General features: G+C 37.2%; 1 protein-coding gene across 3 annotated transcripts in view; it reads right to left on the minus strand.

The window, feature by feature from the left end:
- The window catches only part of LOC115222231, a 127,615-nt gene that overhangs the window by 34,444 nt on the left and 72,477 nt on the right, over nt 1-20,694 (minus strand). For all 3 annotated transcript variants that reach the window (XM_036511136.1, XM_029792391.2, XM_036511137.1), the window contains 4 exons: nt 19,046-19,200; nt 17,182-17,323; nt 7,571-7,662; nt 3,856-4,090 (listed from right to left, as the gene is read on the minus strand). In XM_036511136.1, the coding sequence (XP_036367029.1) occupies nt 3,856-4,090; nt 7,571-7,662; nt 17,182-17,323; nt 19,046-19,200 (624 nt within the window). The remainder of the gene's footprint in view (nt 1-3,855; nt 4,091-7,570; nt 7,663-17,181; nt 17,324-19,045; nt 19,201-20,694) is intronic.

The raw sequence follows: 20,694 nt of genomic DNA on the forward strand, positions 1-20,694 counted from the left end.
GCACGCCGGCCGACATGCGTAGCCGTATTTCGTCTGCCGTTACTTTCTGGGTTCAAATTCCGCCGAGGTTAACTTTGCCTTTCATCCTTTCGGGGTCGATAAATTAAGTACCAGTTATGCACTGGGGTCAATGTAATCGACTTAATCCATTTGTCTATCCTTGTTTGTCCACTCTATGTTTAGCCCCTTGTGGGTAGTAAAGAAATATATATATGATTATGAATTAATTAAAAGGAGTACTTTAATTGCTTGATGATTTTCAGAATATTACACTTGACTATATGAAATATCAATATTTCAGACATTTAATCTGTTCCGACAATAAAAAAAATATTAAAAACCACAGCAAAAACATTGTATTTTAAGGCTGAATATTCTGAGACAGAATAGAGGAGATAAGAAGACATGGAGCAGAGAATGAAATATTGAGTAAAAAAAACATGAGTTATGGAGATTTCATTTTATGTAAAAAGATCAATGAATGTTATTTAATTTGGGTCAACGAGAGAAAGACATCATCATCATCATCATCGTTTAACGTCCGTTTTCCGCGCTAGCACAGGATGGACGGTTCGGCCGGGGTCTGGGAAGCCAGGGGCTGCACCAGGCTCTGGTCTGATCTGGCAGGGTTTCTACAGCTGGATGCCCTTCCTAATTCCAACCACTCCGCGAGTGTAGTGGGTGCTTTTTACGTGCCACCGGCACAGGTGCTAGGGGAGCCTGGCATCGGCCACAATCGGTTGGTGCTTTTAACGTGCCACCGGCACGGAAGCCAGCCAAGGCGGCGCTGGCATCGGCCACGTTCGGATGGTGCTTTTTATGTGCCACTGGCACAGAAGCCAGTTGAGCGGTGCTGGTATCGGCCACATTTGGATGGTGCTTTTTATGTGCCACCGGCACAGAAGCCAGGAGTTGAAACTGTAGGAAGATATTGTATGGATATGAGATTAAAGGATTAAGGAAAGAAAAACCAAACCTAATCATAGAGTAACAATTATTTATAATTAATGAAGGGTAGTAATTATTGTTAAATGAGTTTATAAGATTAATTTAAAGTGTATTCATCGTCATTAAATATATTCGTGGATGTCTGGTCTGTCTTAAGATACTAATAAGATTTAAATGAGATGATTTAGTTTATAGCATACTAGCAGTATCGCCTGGCGTTGCTCGGGTTTGTAAGGGAAATAACTATACAAGCATTTTTAGAGATGTAAAGTATAATAGCCATCTCAATATGGCTAACCACAAAGGAGGGTGTTACTGTAGGTTTCTACATTCTGAGATTTAATAATACATTTTTAGAGAGTTACTTCCCTTATATATGCCAAAAATGCATTAAAAATGGGAAAAAATGATGGCAAATTTTTTTTTAAATCATACACTCATCGTAGACGTGCGCTAATACCCAGAAGGGCTCGATATGAATCACGACTATAAGATACCCGCTTTTGGTTAAACTGCACCGCAAAATGTGGGAGTAGTTAGGAATCTAAATCGTAGGAGACAGACACCACACAACCTCACTTTTATATATATAGATACCCAGTGCTGGTGCCACATAAAAGCACCCAGTACGCTCTGTAAAGTGGTTGACATTAGGAAGGGCATTCAGCTGTAAAAACCATGCCAAGACAGACATAGAGCCCAGACAGCCCTTCAGGTGGCCAGCTCCTATTAAACTGTTTATTTATTACCCACATGGGGCTAAACATAGAGGGGACAAACAAGGATAGACAAACGGATAAAGCTGATTTCATCGACTCCAGTGCGTAACTGGTACTTAATTTATCGACCCCGAAAGGATGAAAGGCAAAGTCTACCTCGGTGGAATTTGAACTCAGGACGTAACGGCAGGGGAAATACGGCTATGCATTTCGCCCGGAGTGCTAACGTTTCTGCCAGCTCGTTGCCTTAAACTGTCCAACCCATGCTGGCTTGGAAAACTGACATTAAATGATGATGATGTGATGATAATGACGATGACGACCACATTAAAATATAGGATTCAAAGATGGGGAAAAAAAATTCTGAATTGTTTTATTTGTAAATGTATGAATATAAATAATCAAAAACGACAATAGAAGGATTAATAGCTAAAAATAGGAAGATTATGGCAGTGTGGTAAGTAGCTTGCTAACCAACCACATGGTTCCGGGTTCAGTCCCACTGCATGGCATCTTGGGCAAGTGTCTTCTACTATAGCCCCAGGCCGACCAATACCTTGTGAGTGGATTTGGTAGACAGAAACTGAAAGAAGCCTGTTGTATATATGTATATATATATATATATGTGTGTGTGTGTGTGTATATGTTTGTGTGTCTGTGTTTGTCCCCCTAGCATTGCTTGACAACCGATGCTGGTGTGTTTACTTCCTCGTCACTTAGCGGTTCGGCAAAAGAGACCGATAGAATAAGTACTGGGCTTACAAAAAAGAAGTCCTGGGGTCGATTTGCCCGAATAAAGGCGGTACTCCAGCATGGCCGCAGTCAAATGACTGAAACAAGTAAAAGAGTAAAGGAGAAATAATAAAAATGAGAGCGATACTTGTGTTGAATTGGGTTTAAAACAGAATAGCGGCACCTGTGCAGGTGGCACGTAAAAAGCACCCACTACAATCACGGAGTGGTTGGCGTTAGGAAGGGCATCCAGCCATAGAAACACTGGGCCTGATGCAGCCTTCTGGCTTCACAGACCCCAGTTGAACCGTCCAACCTATGCTAGCATGGAAAGCGGATGCTAAATGATGATGATGATGATGATGAAGAGTACGAGGTAACTTCAATAGATGTTTGGCAATATGCCGTGTTTGGGAAGATCCATCAAGCCAAGTGAAATTATAGCCATGGCAAATACCGGTGTTTCACAATTGGCACCCATACTGGTGGCACGTAAAAGCACCCATTACACTCTCAGAGTGGTTGGTGTTAGGAAGGGCATCCATCCACAGAAACCTGCCAAATCAGACTGGAATCTGGTGCAGCCTTCCAGATTACTAGCCCTGGTCAAACCGTCCAACCCATGCCAGCATGGACAGTGGACATTATATGATGATGATGATGATGAAGATGATGATGGCTGTGTGGTAAGTAGCTTGCTTACCAGCCACATGGTTCCAGGTTCAGTCCCACTGCGTGGCACTTTGGGCAAGTGTCTTCTACAAAAGCCTCGGACAGACCAAAGACTTGTGAGTGGATTTGGTAGACGGAAACTGAAAGAAACCCATCGTATATATGTATGTGTGTGTATATATTTGTGTGTCTGTGTTTGTCACCCCAACATCGCTTGACAACTGATGCTGGTGTGTTTACGTCCCCGTAACTTAGCTGTTCGGCAAAAGAGACCGATAGAATAAGTACTAGGCTTACAAAGAATACGTCCTGGGGTTGATTTGCTCGACTAAAGGCGGTGCTCCAGCATGGCCACAGTAACATGACTGAAACAAGTAAGAGAGTAAGAGTAAACAGTTTATGGACATTTATCAACATAAAATGAATCAACAGAAGAGAATATATTTCTTTACTACCCACAAGGGGCTAAACACAGAGGGGACAAACAAGGACAGACAAACGGATTAAGTCAATTACATCGACCCCAGTGCGTAACTGGTACTTAATTTATCGACCCTGAAAGGATGAAAGGCAAAGTCGACCTCGGCGGAATTTGAACCCAGAATGTAATGGCAGACGAAATACGGCTACGCATTTCGCCCGGCGTGCTAACGTTTCTGCCAGCTTACCGCCTTAACAGAAGAGAATAGTGAATGCCTTGGTAGTTATCATTTGGACATTTTAAAACTAATCAAATGATTCTAAAAGTCTTCTGAATCAAAATAAAACTGGAAGGTGTAATTACCTGTGTTTTTCACTTGTATAAATGCAGGTTGCGACATTCTTTTACTTTCGGTTACTGCCACAATGGAAAATGTAAGTGCTTCGTTCCTTGGAAGATCTTGAAACTCTTTATATAAAGAGTCAACTATTAAATTGTTTGAATCCAGGCATTGTTTAGTGTTATTAGTTGAACTTCCATCAATGTATTGGACACAGTATCCTGTTAGAATATCATTCCTGAATTCCACAGGTAAACTCTGTGAAAAAGACAAACATTAACAAATAGTCAATATGTTTTTTTTTTTAATTCTGTTATTCTTTATCATTTGACTTCAGTCATTTAACTGTGGCCATGTTGGAGCACCATCTTAATCCTTTTGCTACCCTATTTATTTTGAGATGCTCTGTGTTTCTTTCAATTAATTTTAACAACACTGAACACCTTTTTGATCTCCATGTGTCCAACACACATGGACATGCCTACAAAGTCAGAAAACAGCACAGCTCCCATGACTTTCGGAAACATTTTTTCACGCTCATAGTTGCTGAAGCATGGAACAAACTGCCTGCGTCAGTTGTTGACTGCCATGACACTGCATCCTTTAAAGCCCTCATGCTTTCCGAAATCCGCCGAAACTACACCTAATTGTCCCCCTTCCATACTCATACACATATGTGTATGTCATGACTCATGCACTGTTCTTTTCCTGACACTTGTACATTACCCTATGTACTATACATACACTTTAGATGAGTTGTAGTGCACCTGAGAACTGTACACAATGTTTTATTATTATTATTATAACAAAGAATTTAGTAATATAACTTAGTTATCATTAAGCTAGTGTTAGGAATATAAATTGTGACTAAGGTTTAGAAGAAGATTTTAATTCAAAACTTATGAAAACAAGACGTTGATACTACAGAGCTAGAGGCGGTTTCAGCTGGGTTGGTATTGAAAGGGTTAAAAGTTATTAGTCAAAGAAATCAACTCTAGGACTTATTCTTTGTAAGTCTAGTACTTATTCTATCAGTCTCTTTTGCTGAACCACTAAGTTATGTAGATGTAAACACAACAAAGACATACACACACACATGTATATGTATATTATATATATATATATATATATATATATATACTAACAATATAGGATGAAGTCACTTTCTCTACAGAAAAGAATTCCATCAAGAAGCGTGGCAGTATATTAAAAAAACCTTTACGGTTGAAATATAAAACATCTTATAAGCAAGGGCTAAAGAAGATTATTCTAAGCCAATATACTGATTATCCACTTATAATCCACTTGTTACAGGAAAATTGAACTGAAATCGGGCAACTAACCTTTAGAAAATTATTGGCTTTAGAATAATCTTCTTTAGCCCTTGCTTATAAGATATATATATATATATATATATATATATAATAAATATTAGGGAATAAATCCAAATTTACAGGGAAAAATCAGATTTAGGATTAAATCCAATTTTATAGTAAAATATTATATAATATTAATTCGAGACAAAACTTAATCAAGAGTTGCTGAAGCATGGAACAAACTGCCTGCGACAGTTGTTGACTGCCATGACACTGCATCCTTTAAGGCCCTCATGCTTTCCGAAATCCGCCGAAACTACACCTGATTGTCCCCCTTCCATACTCATACACATATGTGTATGTCATGACTCATGCACTGTTCTTTTCCTGACGCTTGTACATTACCCTATTGATTAAGTCTTTCCTTGTTTGTTTTGCAAAATAGTGGTTTTGTCTCGAATTAATATTATATATATATATATATATTATATATATATATATATATATATATATATATATATATATATATATATATATATATACACATATATATAAAGATATATATACATATATATATACAACGGACTTCTTTCAGTTGTCATCTACCAAATCCACTCACAAGGCTTTAGTCAGCCTGAGGCTATACTAGAAGATACTTGCCCAAGGTGTCATGCAGTGGGACTGAACCTGGAGTCATGTGATTGGGAAGCAAGCTTCTTACCACACAGCCATGCCTAAGCCCGTTATTGATAATTTTCATAAAAATCATAATAGTAACACATTAGCATGACTTATTTCACTGACCCCGAAAGGATGAAAGGCAAAATTGACAATAATAAAAATAATAAAGTTAACAGTAACCACAAAAATAAAGGTTTTTGAAAATAACAGTGACAAACGAAAAATACACTGCTGATAGTTCTTGTTGACAAACAACGGCAGTAATTTTATTCAGCTGAATACATGTCATTGATTGGTTGAAATTACCGAAATAAGACTAATTTAATGTGAAATAACTTCGTAAATATAAGTTTTTCTCAAAAATGCTAAGAGTAAAACATGTTTTATATGACGCATTCTACCAGTGTCCGAAGTTTGATAGTGTTTAGTTACAAAAAATTATTTTTTAAATCTGTAGGTCAAAAGATCCTCGGCTTTGTGCCTATAGAAGAAAGGATAATTAGTCAATTAGTTAACCATTTAAGTAATTGATTGTTTGATTAATTGTCTGGTCAATCAATCAATCAATCAGCCACACAAACACATACCACCTCTCTTGCTTTGTCTCTCCTTGCTCTCCCTCTTGCTCATATAGATTCTCATTCACGTTCATATAAATATGAATAAAGAAGCTGTTAACAAGGCAACATACCTGAAGCAGACCTTGAGTAGAGCAGGTACAGCACTAATGAGGTTGCAAATGATGACAAGGGGCCTTGATAACCCTAGCTAACTGGATGGTTGATTGAATGGTTAACAGACAAATCAATTAGTCAATTGGTTAACCGGTTATATAATTGACTAATAAACATTAAAAGCTCAAGAACAAGTGTGATTAGCAAGAAACAGTAAAAAAAATCCTCTTAATTAAGAAATAAAACAAAATCCAAAGAAACTGGTTGTTGTCTGCCTGTCTACATATACACGTTCACATTGTTTTGTGTTCCTCATCAGTTGCAGCCAGTTGCTGAAACATAGAGAATGCAGCACTCTACTGCCTTTCTTTTCCATCCTCTTTTCTTGACCCTGAAGCACTGCTGTAGAATTGCTGTGGGGAGCAGCGTATCCAAAATATTGGATATACTGCTCCCCACAGCAATTGTGTTGTGCCTTTTTATGACCCTTGAATAGCACTCAAAAAGGGAAGGGGATATTAGATAAAGCAGCCGCAAATGCCTGCTGCAAAGAGAAGCTCCTTTTATTCTTTCACTTGTTTCAGTCACTGAAGTGCGACCATGCTGCAGCACCACCATGAAGGGTTTCTTTGAAGAAATTGACCACAGAACACATTTTTATGTCAGGTGCTTATTCTTTTGGCTTTTTTTGCTGAATTGCTAAATTATGAGAATACAAACAAACCATCTTCCATTGTCATGTGGTGGTAGAAAACCCCACAAAGACACACATACACACACAAACACACAGATGCATATATAGAGATAGACACAAACAGGCACACACATGACAGGCTTCCTCATAGTTTCCATCAACTAGATACACTCAAAAGTCATTGGTTATCCTGGGGCTATCGATGAAGAATTAAAACCCAAGACCATGTGGTTGCGAAGCTTCTTAACCACATGTGATTATTGCCATGATTTGAATGGCTTTGAACGTAGTTCAGTCCAACTAGGTTTGACCGAGGGTTAAACAGCATAAATATATAAATACATTAGAATACAAAAGGAAACATGTATATTACCTGCCAGAACACACTGAGACACCTTCTGCTGGTATTAGAACACTTCATATCAAAATAATTGCCATCTGTTGTTGATGGTGGTGAAGATGGAGCTGCAAGAAATGGAAAATTTTTATAAATATATATATATTGAAAATGGCGGTGCCCCAGCATGGCCACAGCTCATTAGCTGAAACTGGAAAAATCAAAAAAAAAAAAATCAAAAAATATATAAATTAGAGAAAACTGAACCCAAAACCATGTGGTTAGGAAGCAAGATTCCCACGACACAGCCATGCCTGCACCTAAGTATATATATTATTATATATATATATATATATATATATTATATACAATCTATATATACATATATTATTTTTGTATTATAATATCCATTTTTATGTTATTTAATTTAACTTCTCTATTATATGTAATTTCTAGATGTATTATATTCATTTTGAATAATTTTTTTCTAATATTTCTATATATATATATATTTTATTACAGTGTAACTTCAATTTATTTTTTGGCATTTCTACTAAGTTCAGTATGTAAGTATTATTTTAAAGCCCTATTATATAATTAATTTTTGATTTGTTAAATGGTGTTTACATATGAAACACTTGGTGTTTCTATTTTATATATATATATATATATATATATATATATATATATATATATATATATATGCATATATATGTGTATAGATATATATATATATATATGCATATATATATATATATATATATATATATATATATATATATATATATGCATATATATATATATATATATATATATATATATATATATATATATATATATATATATATATATATTATAGGTGTATATATTTATTATTAGGGCTTAGTAAAATAAATTACTTTGCCACATGCTGAACTTAGTAGAAATAGCAGCCAAAAAAAATTTTCTTAGCATTTCTACTACTTAAAGAAAATTTCTCTCAGATAATGTTTACTCCAGACAGCTCACGAAGGTTTGGAGGTAAATACAGAAAAATATCACAAGTACATAGATCGTTTGAGTACGTCAACGTTTCAAGATTAGCCAAATAAAATCAGCATTTCTTTCGTCAGCTCAAAATTTCTTAATTTGGATTTGGAAACACTAAAAAGAAGGAACTTTACCTATCAGCGAACTTGTTGCTTCAGATGAACCACTCCAACTAACAGTGTCAACAAATTCAATTTTTTTTTTGGCTGCTATTTCTACTAAGTTCAGTATGTGGCAAAGTAATTTATTTTACTAAGCCCTAATTATATAATGTAATATTTTGATTTCGCCTTAAATGGTCCTTTTACATACTGAACACTTGGTGAAATTGATTAATTAATTAATTTTACCCTCAATTGTTGATATTATAATTTATTTCTCTCGGTCATACTGCCTCGGTTCTCGCGGTTAAAATATAATGTTTGCTAGATAGACCACGTGGGTGGAATGGGGAGTGCAGAGATTTACGCCTGCGCATTTTGAATTTGTTGACACTGTTAGTTGGAGTGGTTCATCTGAAGCGACAAGTTCGCTGATAGGTAAAGTTCCTTCTTTTTAGTGTTTCCAAATCCAAATTAAGAAATTTTGAGCTGACGAAAGAAATGCTGATTTTATTTGGCTAATCTTGAAACGTTGACGTACTCAAACGATCTATGTACTTGTGATATTTTTCTGTATTTACCTCCAAACCTTCGTGAGCTGTCTGGAGTAAACATTATCTGAGAGAATTTTCTTTAAGTAGTAGAAATGCTAAGAAAATTTTTTTTGGCTGCTATTTCTACTAAGTTCAGTATGTGGCAAAGTAATTTATTTTACTAAGCCCTAATTATATAATGTAATATTTTGAATTCGCCTTAAATGGTCCTTTTACATACTGAACACTTGGTGAATTGATTAATTAATTAATTTTACCCTCAATTGTTGAGATATATATGTATATATATATATATGTATATATATATATATATATATATATATATATATATATATATATGTATGAGCCTGGCTAGGCATGAAAAGGGCACATAAATAATTAAAAAAAACAATATATATATATCTTTACTCTTTTACCCATCTCTTTGTTGGGCTGCAGCCATGCTGGGGAACCACCTTGAAGAATTTTAGACAAACTAATTCATCCCAGTACTTGTATCTTTTAAATCCTGATACTTATTCTATCAGTCTCTTTTGCCATACTGCTAAGTTATGGGTACATAAACACACCAAAGCCGATTTTGTCAAGCAGTGGCAGAGGACAAAGACACACACATATGAATATACACATGTACAAACAACAGGCTTCTATCAGTTTCTGTTGACCAAATCCATTCACAAGGCCTTGTTCGGCCTGACTCCATAGTGGGAACCACTTGGTCAAAGTGCCATGCAATGGGACTGAAACTGGAACCGTGAGGTTTGCAAGCAAACTTCTTATCACACAGCACAGCCCTATGGTTTACAGCAGAATCAAATCCCGGAGTCATTGTTTGTCATAAATTTTCCCCGTCTTGTACATTAGATATCACCATCGTTTTACATCTGCTTTGCAAGTCTTCCTCAGTATCACAGATCTGACTGGTATACCTCTCAAAGGAGATGACACAGGACCTTGCTCACAGGTAATATGTTGTGTAGGATAAAGCGATGAGCTGGTAGAATCATTAGCATGCCAGGTAAAATACTTAGTGACATTTCATCCGTCTTTATGGTCTGGGATCAAATTCTGCCAAGGTTGACTTTGCCTTTCATCTTTTCAGGGGTTGATAAATTAAGTACCAGTTGAGTATTGGGGTCGATGTAATCAAATAGCACCCCCTCCAAAATTCCTGGCCTTGTTGAGTGGACTGGAGCAGCGTGAAATAAAGTGTTTTTCTCAAGGGCACATTGCATCACTGGGAATTGAACTCATGACATTATGATCATAAGCCAAATGCTCTAACCACTAAACAATGCATTTTCATGCGCGTGTATACTCTTTTACTCTTTTACTTGTTTCAGTCATTTGACTGTGGCCATGCTGGAGCAACACCTTTTCGTCGAGCAAATCGACCCCAGGACTTATTCTTTGTAAGCCTAGTACTTATTCTATCAGTCTCTTTTGCCGAACCGCTAAGTGATGGGGACGTAAGCACACCAGCATCGGTTGTCAAGCAATGCTAGGGGGATAAACACAGACACACAAACATACATGCACACACGCATATATATATATATATATATACATATATACGACGGGCTTCTTTCAGTTTCCATCTACCAAATCCACTCACAAGGCTTTGGTTGGCCCGAGGCTATAGTAGAAGACACTTGCCCAAGGTGCCACGCAGTGGGACTGAACCCGGAACCATGTGGTTCGTAAGCAAGCTACTTAACACACAGCCACTCCTACGCCTATACACATACTGTTATACAAATATATATACAGGTATGTATCATAAGGCATATGTATGTACCTGTATACACATAAGCATGTCCACCTACAGCCTAATCAACATCATTGATCTCTCTGCAAGTATCTCACCCCCACAACACTCATATCACCCTCACCTGTATCTGTTGTCCCTCCTTTCACACCTTTCTATCTCACCTGTGTCTATCATTCATACCACTGTTACCCATGTCCTTTTCCACCCAAGCCTTTAATCGCTCTTGCCCCATGCACCCATGCTCCTGTTACACATCTGTCACTTATCCATCACACCGTACATTGTTGTTGGCATGGTAAATGATGGTAGTGTTTCTCCTGTTTGCTACATTACACTTTTCCATCCTTGCTTTCTTGATCATCTGATCTGTTTGCCATACACAGCATTTTCCCATCAAAGCCTTTATTACTAGTCTACTATTCAACAAACAATGAATTATTTACATTATCTACATTGGACGGATATCTTGTTTGTTGTTACCACAACGTTTCAGCTGATTTACTCTCCAGCCTTCATCAGGTGTCCTGGTAGAATTTTGAACCCAACCCTGGGTTCTTATTCCTAAGGTATTTTTTGCTGATGCTATCATTATTATTATTATCATTATCATTATTATTATAATTATTATTTTTATGTTTTTCCTTTCTTCAAATTTTCTTCTGTTTCTCACCGAGTGTTTTCCGTACACCTAGGGCAGAGAAGCTCATTGTATGCATTCCCAGATTACACATGCAAATTCAGATAAAATATGTATTTAAAAATTAATAAATAAATAAATTCATGAATGGATGTTGTTTTCACAGCGATAATGCTCTTCTCAGTACATGAACCGTTCCAGTTAACACGATTTTTTGCACTTCCTGTAGGGATGGTAAGCCTGGTATCATTTTCAAATAGGTTCAGTACCTTTTTTTTATCATTTCTAGAGATCCTACAATCACTGGTACTGTAGTCGCCTTGAGATGCCACATTTTTTCAATTTCTATTAACAAGTCATTATTATTATTATTATTTATTTATTTATTTATTTAAGGCACTGCCTGTAATTGAACTTGGAATCTTGGGGTTGGTAGCCCATGCTCTTAACCATTATGCTATATGCCCAAATAGTTAATTGTTTCACCCATACTTATTACTCATCTCTCTATCACTTCCTCCTTATCAATTCTTTCTGCACTATACTAATAGTCTGACTAAGTATGGCAGTGCTCCTCTCTCCTATTTACCATACATTGCTTTCTTCCCCCAAGCTTTTATTATTTGTCAACCCTTTGTCAAAGAATGCATTCCTTCATCCATCTCTCAACCACTCCTTCCGCTTCTCAGGTTTCACTGCACTATACCCCAGTATATCTGAAACTGGCTGTGAAGTGGATCTCTTCTGCTCTGCAAATATTCATAGCAGTAACATGACACTGTACCTACTCTATACCTCTCCCCATCCCTCCATCTCTCTGAGCCATTCCTGTTGCCTATGTGTACACAGCCACATTGGACCCATTGTGCTTAGGTCACTTCACCTACCTCTCTCCGCCACTTCTGTCTGCCTGTTACCACATTCTGGTCACTTGGTATGATAGCATTCTCTTAACTAAAGACATACATGTGTGTGTATGTATATATATAATTACACACACACACACACATACACTATATTTACAAAGTAAGAAAACAGCACAGCTCCCATGACTTCAGGAAACATTTTTTCACGCTGAGAGTTGCTGAAGCATGGAACAAACTGCCGACATCGGTTGTTAGTTGTCGGAGCACTGCATCCTTCAAGACTTCCATGCTTCCCGAGATTCGCCAACACTACACTTGATTTTCTCCCCTCCATACACACACAAGCATGTTCACTTTCCAGACATTTCTACACTACTGCATGTACTTTATATGCACTTTCTGACAAGTTGTGGTGCACCTGAGCACTGTATACAATAATTTCATTATTATTATTATTATTATTATATATAGTATCAATATCATCATTTTCATTATCAAAATAGACACAGCATGGTGTAGTCTTGGCTGGCTCCTGTCAAACCATCCAACAATGCATGGAAGACAGATGTATGATGATGATGATGATGATGATACATGCATGCATATATATGTATTTAGATGTGTGTGTATGTGTGTGTATAGGTGCAGGCATGGCTGTGCGGTGGTAAGAAGTTTTGTTACATGACTGCGTGGTTTCAGGTTCAGTCGCACTGTGTAGCACCCTGGACAAGAGTCTTGAGAGAGGATTTGGTAGATGGAAACTCAAAGAAGCCAGTTATATATGTCAAGATTAATCAGCCGAAACTGCGAGGATGATCCGGTTCTTGACTGAGGATAAAAAGCTTCGAATGAAACGTCCTTGTTTTTTTGTATCGTCTATCTGGATGTTTTGTAGTCCCTTTTTGTATCACTTAGTTGTCCAGATGTTTTGTGTTCTTGTCCCATTTTGTATTTCATATATATATATATACAAAATGAGAAAATGGAGAAACATACTTAAATCAATCATCAATCATCAGATAATACCCAATCAATACTTTATTACACCATTACATAACAGCAAAGACATTATACATAATATATTGTAAATATAACTAGACATGGAAATAGAAATATAAAATACAATTACATCATATCTGACAGCTGTTTCGGCCGTGAGGACAAGTATGTCTCATTTAACCTATTAGCCATATATATATACATATTGGACAGAATGAGATAACAAATCCAAGGCTGTAAGGAGTTTTCAGGACATTTATAATGAAATAGTCTTACAGCTGTTTCAATAGCATAGCTTTTGTTTTTTGTGATTGCTTCTAGATGATTCTTGTACGTGTCCACAAGTTTCCTGCATGTTTCCTGTGGGATGTTGGCCCACTCTGACTTGGCAAAAGCCTCAAGCTTTCTTACAGTTGTTTCTCTCCTTCACTGTATTACTTTTTTCTCTCCTCTCCCTTCACTGATACTACTCTCTCTCTCTCTCTCTCTCTCTCTCTCTCTAGCTGTTCTACTGTTTTGCTTGTAAAAATCAATTTTGTAAACAAAAGATTTGTTTTTATTTTCGTTTGATTTTCCCATATTACTAAGTTTAAATAAGGACATTTATATATATATATATATATGTGCAGGTGGCATGTAAAAAGCACCCACTACACTCGCAGAGTGGTTGGCGTTAGGAAGGGCATCCAGCTGTAGAAACACTGCCAGATCAGACTGGAGCCTGGAGCAGCCCCTGGCTCCCCAGACCCCGGTCGAACCGTCCAACCCGTGCTAGCGCAGAAAACGGACGTTAAACGATGATGATGATGATGATGATGATGATATATATATATTTCTAGTTTTGAATGTGTGGCGTTCTTGTTATCCTTCATTAATTTTTCACATCTGGGCTATGAAAGGTCTTTGTATATTTTTGTTGGTCGTAATCTTTCATACCAGAATGTAATTCCTGATGAGGAATCTAAATTGTATTTCATGAAGAGATTTTGATCTTTGTCTTTGGAATTAATTAGACTCCAAAACAATTTTTAGAATGTATATTGGTTCTGTACCAACTTGAATTTGAATTGAATTAAAGTTCATCTACAGTTTCAATTTTTTTCCTTTCCTTATCCTTCATTTACTCTTTTTGCAAATACTGAATATATATTTTTATATATATTCTTTACTTGGACTGTATTGGCGGACTTGGATGTTTGACATCCCTTTGAAGGATTTTGGTCCTCACCTCTTTTATAAATATATTTCTTTACTACCCACAAAGGGCTAAACATAGAGGGGACAAACAAGGACAGACAAAGGGATTAAGTCGATTACATCGACCCCAGTGTGAAACTGGTACTTTGACCCTGAAAGGATGAAAGGCAAAGTCGACCTCGACAGAATTTGAACTCAGAACATAACGACAGATGAAATACCGCTCAGCATTTCGCCCGGCGTGCTAACGTTTCTGCCAGCTCGCCGCCTTCCTCTTTTATATATATACTAGTATTATAACCTTGGTGGAAACATAATGCTATGGGGATACTTTGCTTCCAGAGGCAAAGGGAACTTTGTCAAGGTCCAAGGAATTATGAGAAAGGAAGATCATCAGGATCCTTAATAAAAATGTGAAGGAATCTGCTGGGAACCTCCAACTTGCCACAACTTGAAGTACTAGCAGGACAATGATCTGAAACATACTGCCAAGGTAGTGAAGAAATGGTTCAAGGTCAATTATGTCAATGTCCTAGAATGACCAAGTCAGAGTCCTGACCTGAATCTGACCGAGAACTTGTGGCGAGACTTAAAGACCAGAGTGAGGAAACCAACCAACCTGACCCAGCTCGAGGCTTTTGCCAAGGCAGAGTGGGCCAACATCCCACGAGAGACTTTGCCTTTCATCCTTTCAGGGTCGATTAAATAAGTACCAATATGTACCAGTTATGCACTGGGGTCGATGTAATCGACTTAATACCTATGTCTGTCCTTGTTTGTCCCCTCTGTTTAGCCCCTTGTGGGTAATAAAAAAATAGGTATTTTGTCTGTCTTTACGTTCTGAGTTAAAATTCTGCCATGGTATGATAAAGCACTTAATACACTCAGTGAAGCAGTTGGCATTAGAAAAGTATCACACTTGATCCCCAAAACACCAAACTCACATAGATACACACCAAAATGATAATCTTATCAACGGTATAGTCATGGTTGGAATGTTTCTATTAATAGGTCCACACAAGAACAACACATACAGTATGGCCTAAGATCAGGCTGAGGTAAATCACATTCAAGCAGGAAGCTTGTGGACATGTACAAGAATCATCTAGAAGCAGTCACAAAAAAACAAAGGCTATGCTATTGAATATTAAAGAAAGATATTGGACTCGGTAAACCTAGGGTATGAACAATTTTGAACATGGCACTTTTTTGAAAATCCATGAATAAAATACCCCTGAAATGAAGAATTTCTTGAATTGTGTATTGTTCTTCTTTCACTTGTTGGTCACATATAACTCATAAACAAACTTGGCAAAATACATTCATCACAAAAATAAAACATAAAAATTAACAAAGGTATGAATAATTTTGAGGACGACTGTACATACATGCATGTAAACATATATACATACATATAGGCACAGGAGTGGCTGTGTGGTAAGTAGCTTGTTTACCAACCACATGGTTCCGGGTTCAATCCCACTGCGTGGCACCTTGAGCAAGTGTCTTCTACTATAACCTTGGGCCAACCAAAGCCTTGTGAGTGGATTTGGTAGACGGAAACTGAAAGAAGCCCGTCGTGTATATATGTATATATATATATGTATGTGTATGTGTGTGTGGTTGTGTGTCTGTGTTTGTCCCCCTAGCATTGCTTGACAACCGATGCTGGTGTGTTTATGTCCCTGTCACTTAGCGGTTCGGCAAAAGAGACCGATAGAATAAGTACTGGGCTTACAAAGGATAAGTCCCGGGGTCGAGTTGCTCGACTAAAGGCGGTGCTCCAGCATGGCCGCAGTCAAATGACTGAAACAAGTAAGAGAGTAAAGAGAGAGTAAAAGAGTACATGTAGGTATGTGAGCATATGACGAATAGTCCCTCTGATGAGCTTCACAGTTTTCGACCAACCAAATTTCAACTGCAATGACTCAGCCCAAGGCCACGGTAGAATTTACATGCACAACCGTGAAGTTGCATAACAATCTTATTCACTGCACACCACTTCTTGCAGCCATACAGAAAACACAAAATAATGAAATGCCAAGAGTGGCTGTATGGTAAGTAGCTTGCTAACCAACCACATGGTCCCGGGTTCAGTCCCACTGCGTGGCATCTTGGGCAAGTGTCTTCTACTATAGCTCCAGGCTGACCAATGCCTTGTGAGTGGATTTGGTAGATGGAAACTGAAAGAAGCCTGTCGTATATATGTATATATGTGTATGTGTGTGTGTTTGTCCCCCTAGCATTGCTTGACAACCGATGCTGGTGTGTTTACGTCCCCGCCACTTAGCGGTTCGGCAAAAGAGACTGATAGAATAAGTACTAGGCTTACAAAGAATAAGTCCTGGGGTCGATTTGCTCGACTAAAGGCGGTGCTCCAGCATGGCCGCAGTCAAATGACTGAAACCAGTAAAAGAGTAAATATGAATGCATAAAAATATAAATATATAAATTTTTGGTTTAAAGCTATGTAAAGAAGGAGTAGCAATTTACCTGCAGACTTGGTCTTTAATCTCAATGTCATATTTTTGTTCCAAATTGTGCTATGCCTTTCTCTCACAGAGGCTAAGACAGAGTACTTCGTAAATGGGTGCAAATTATTTAATGTTATGTTGTTAGAGCGCGATCTTTTAGTCTGTAATTAGAGATAATACTGATGTTTATTGTTGAAATTTTCCAGTGTTATTGGTGGCTTAGCTGAGGGTTTTAGCTCTACTTTCTAGCAGGTAGTTGCCTCGTGTGCCCTTATGATAAATATATATATATATATATATAAATGAAAGAATGGAGTTGAACGACGATTTAACAAAATTCCTTTATTCTCTCCTTTATTCTGACGTGAATTTGCTACCCAGGTATCGGTTAACCGAATTATCCATACTAAGATAATTCATTCAACTACTTAAATATTTATATATATATATATATGTATATATATTAAGAACAATCTTACTTAGGAAGGGATGCGTGTGTTCTGTCACATAATAAATTAATAAATAAATAAAACATATGCATATATACATACATATATGTACGTACCTACCTCTACATGTATATATACATGCATATATGGGTACAGGACACCAAAAAAACGTCGAACACAATGAGAAACGAAAACATAAACACAAAACCAAGGAAATGGACATTTTTCTTAAACAACGGAAAAATAGAGTACAGGACATACAAAATAAGGAAAATTCCCCTTCTTCAGTCGCCTTAATTTCATCTACTCCATGTTGTGTTTATGTTTTCGTTTCTCATTGTGTTCGACGTTATTTTGGTGTCCTGTACCCATATATGCATGTATATATACATGTAGAGGTAGGTATGTACATATATGTATGTATATATATGCATATGTTTTATTTATTTATTAAATTATGTATATATATGATGGATTTCTTTCTGTTTCCATCTACCAAATCCACTCACAAGGCTTTGGTTGGTCCAAGGCTATATAGGGAAGACACTAGCCTAAGATGGTACACAGAGAAACTGAACCTGGGACCATGTAGTCAGGAAGCAAACTTCTTACCACACAGCTATGCCTGCACCAGCTTCAGATTTTTTTATTTATTTATTTTTGAGCCCTAGGACTCGTAAGGCCAGTTACACGGTTTCCGTGGAGAATAAGTGACCATTCATCCTGAATGGGACACCAGTCCATTGCAGGGTTCAAAGCCAACAATTCTGAAGGGTGTGGTTGGATGTTTTTTTTTGGCGGGGGGGTCAAGTCAGGCTCACATCAACCTCAGTACATGACTGGTACTTTATTACTTTCATCAACTTCGAAAGGATGAAAGGCAAAATTGACCTTATTTCTTTACTGCCCACAAGGGGTCACACACAGAGGGGACAAACAAGGACAGACAAACGGATTAAGTTGATTACATCAACTCCAGTGCATAACTGGTACTTAATTTATCAACCCCCAAAAGGATGAAAGGCAAAGTTGACCTCGGCAGAATTTGAACTCAGAACATAATGGCAGATGAAATATCGCTAAGCATTTCGTCCGGCGTGCTAACGTTTCTGCCAGCTTTCCGCCTTATAACGAAGTAACTGGTACTTAATTGATCGACCCCAAAAGGACGAAAGGCAATTTTGACCTTGGCAGGATTTGAACTCACGATGTAAAGAGCCGTAAGTAATGCTGCTAAGTATCTTTTCATAAGACATGTTGATACTTCTGCCAGCTCACCACCTTGCTAGCAGCATGGATTACAGACAGGTAATGATGATGCTTCTGGTTCTACTGATGATGATGATGATGATGATGATGATGATGTTGATGATGATGATGATGACGACGACAACAAAAACAACCAGTATAGAATATACATATGATTAGGCATACCTTCCAGATTTCTTTAGGATCTCTTTCAGACCTATACATAACTTGGTATTCCTTCATTAGACCGTGAACCTCTACTATACTCAAAAGATTGAGGCTTAAATGAATTGAATGTTCGGAAACCGTTTTCCTTATATTTTCAAAAGGTGGAAGTCTTACTGTAAAGATTAAAAAAGAAAAACAGATAACTAAAAATACATTCAACAAAAATATCGGATCTTTTACCTTTTGATCGACAGATTTAAAAAATAATTTTTTGTAACTAAACACTTTCAAACTTCGGACACTGGTAGAATGTGTCATATAAAACATGTTTTACTCTTAGCATTTTTGAGAAAAACTTACATTTACGAAGTTATTTCATGTTAAAGTAGTCCTATTTCGGTAATTTCAACCAATCAATGACGTGTATTCAGCTGAATAAAATTACTGTCAACAAGAACTTCTGGTGGTGTATTTTTCATTTGTCACTGTTATTTATGACATTGTTCGTGCATTTGTACTGGTTTTAGCTTTAAGCTTTTAAGGTTAGGGTTAGGGTTTTAGGGTCAGGGTTAAGGTTTTAGTGTGACAAACGAAAAATACACAGCTGATAGTTGTTGTTAACAAACAATGGCAGTAATTTTATTCAGCTGGATACACGTCATTGATTGGTTGAAAGTGTTTAGTTACAATATATTATTTCTTAAATCTGTAGCTCAAAAGGTAAAGATCCAAAATATCCCTACATATCAATGTACTTCAACTGCTAGACCCACTGTTGAATTGCCTTCAGTCACTGCTTCTTACACCATTCATACTGCTATTACAATAGTCTCTGCTCCTCATAACTTGCTGTCTGTGTTACAACCATAAATTATTGAATGCAGGCACAGGAGTGGTTGTGTGGTAAGTAGCTTGCTTACGAACCACATGGTTCCGGGTTCAGTCCCACTGCGTGGCACCTTGGGCAAGTGTCTTCTACTATAGCCTCAGGTCGAACAAAGCCTTGTGAGTGGATTTGGTAGACGGAAACTGAAAGAAGCCTGTCATATATATGTATATATATATGTGTGTGTGTGTGTTTGTGTGTGTGTGTTTGTGTGTCTGTGTTTGTCCCCTAGCATTGCTTGACAACCGATGCTGGTGTGTTTACGTCCCCCGTCACTTAGCGGTTCGGCAAAAAGAAGCCTGTCACATATATATATGTGTGTGTATATATATATATATATATATATATATATATGTATATATATGTATATGTATATGTGTGTATATGTTTGTGTGTCTATGTTTGTCCCCCCAACATCGCTTGACAACCGATGCTGGTGTGTTTACGTCCCCGTAACTTAGCGGTTCGGCAAAAGGGACCGATAGAATAAGTACTAGGCTTACAAAGAATAAGTCCTGGGGTCGATTTGCTCGACTAAAGGCGGTGCTCCAGCATGGCCGCAGTCACATGACTGAAACAAGTGAAAGAGTAAAAGAGATGATGATGATGATCACCATCATGATAAATGATAATGGAAGTAAAAATTAATAATGGTAATGATAGCAAGAACTATACACAAGAAGAGGAAATATAAAAACTAGCTAGGTGTTAGCATGTGATATGGTATCACATCTATTTTCTTTTGTTAGTAATACAATTTTACAATTTGCAAGAAGCTCAC

Source organism: Octopus sinensis, linkage group LG19 (assembly GCF_006345805.1).
Source record: "Octopus sinensis linkage group LG19, ASM634580v1, whole genome shotgun sequence".
In the NCBI taxonomy this organism is placed as follows: domain Eukaryota; kingdom Metazoa; phylum Mollusca; class Cephalopoda; order Octopoda; family Octopodidae; genus Octopus; species Octopus sinensis.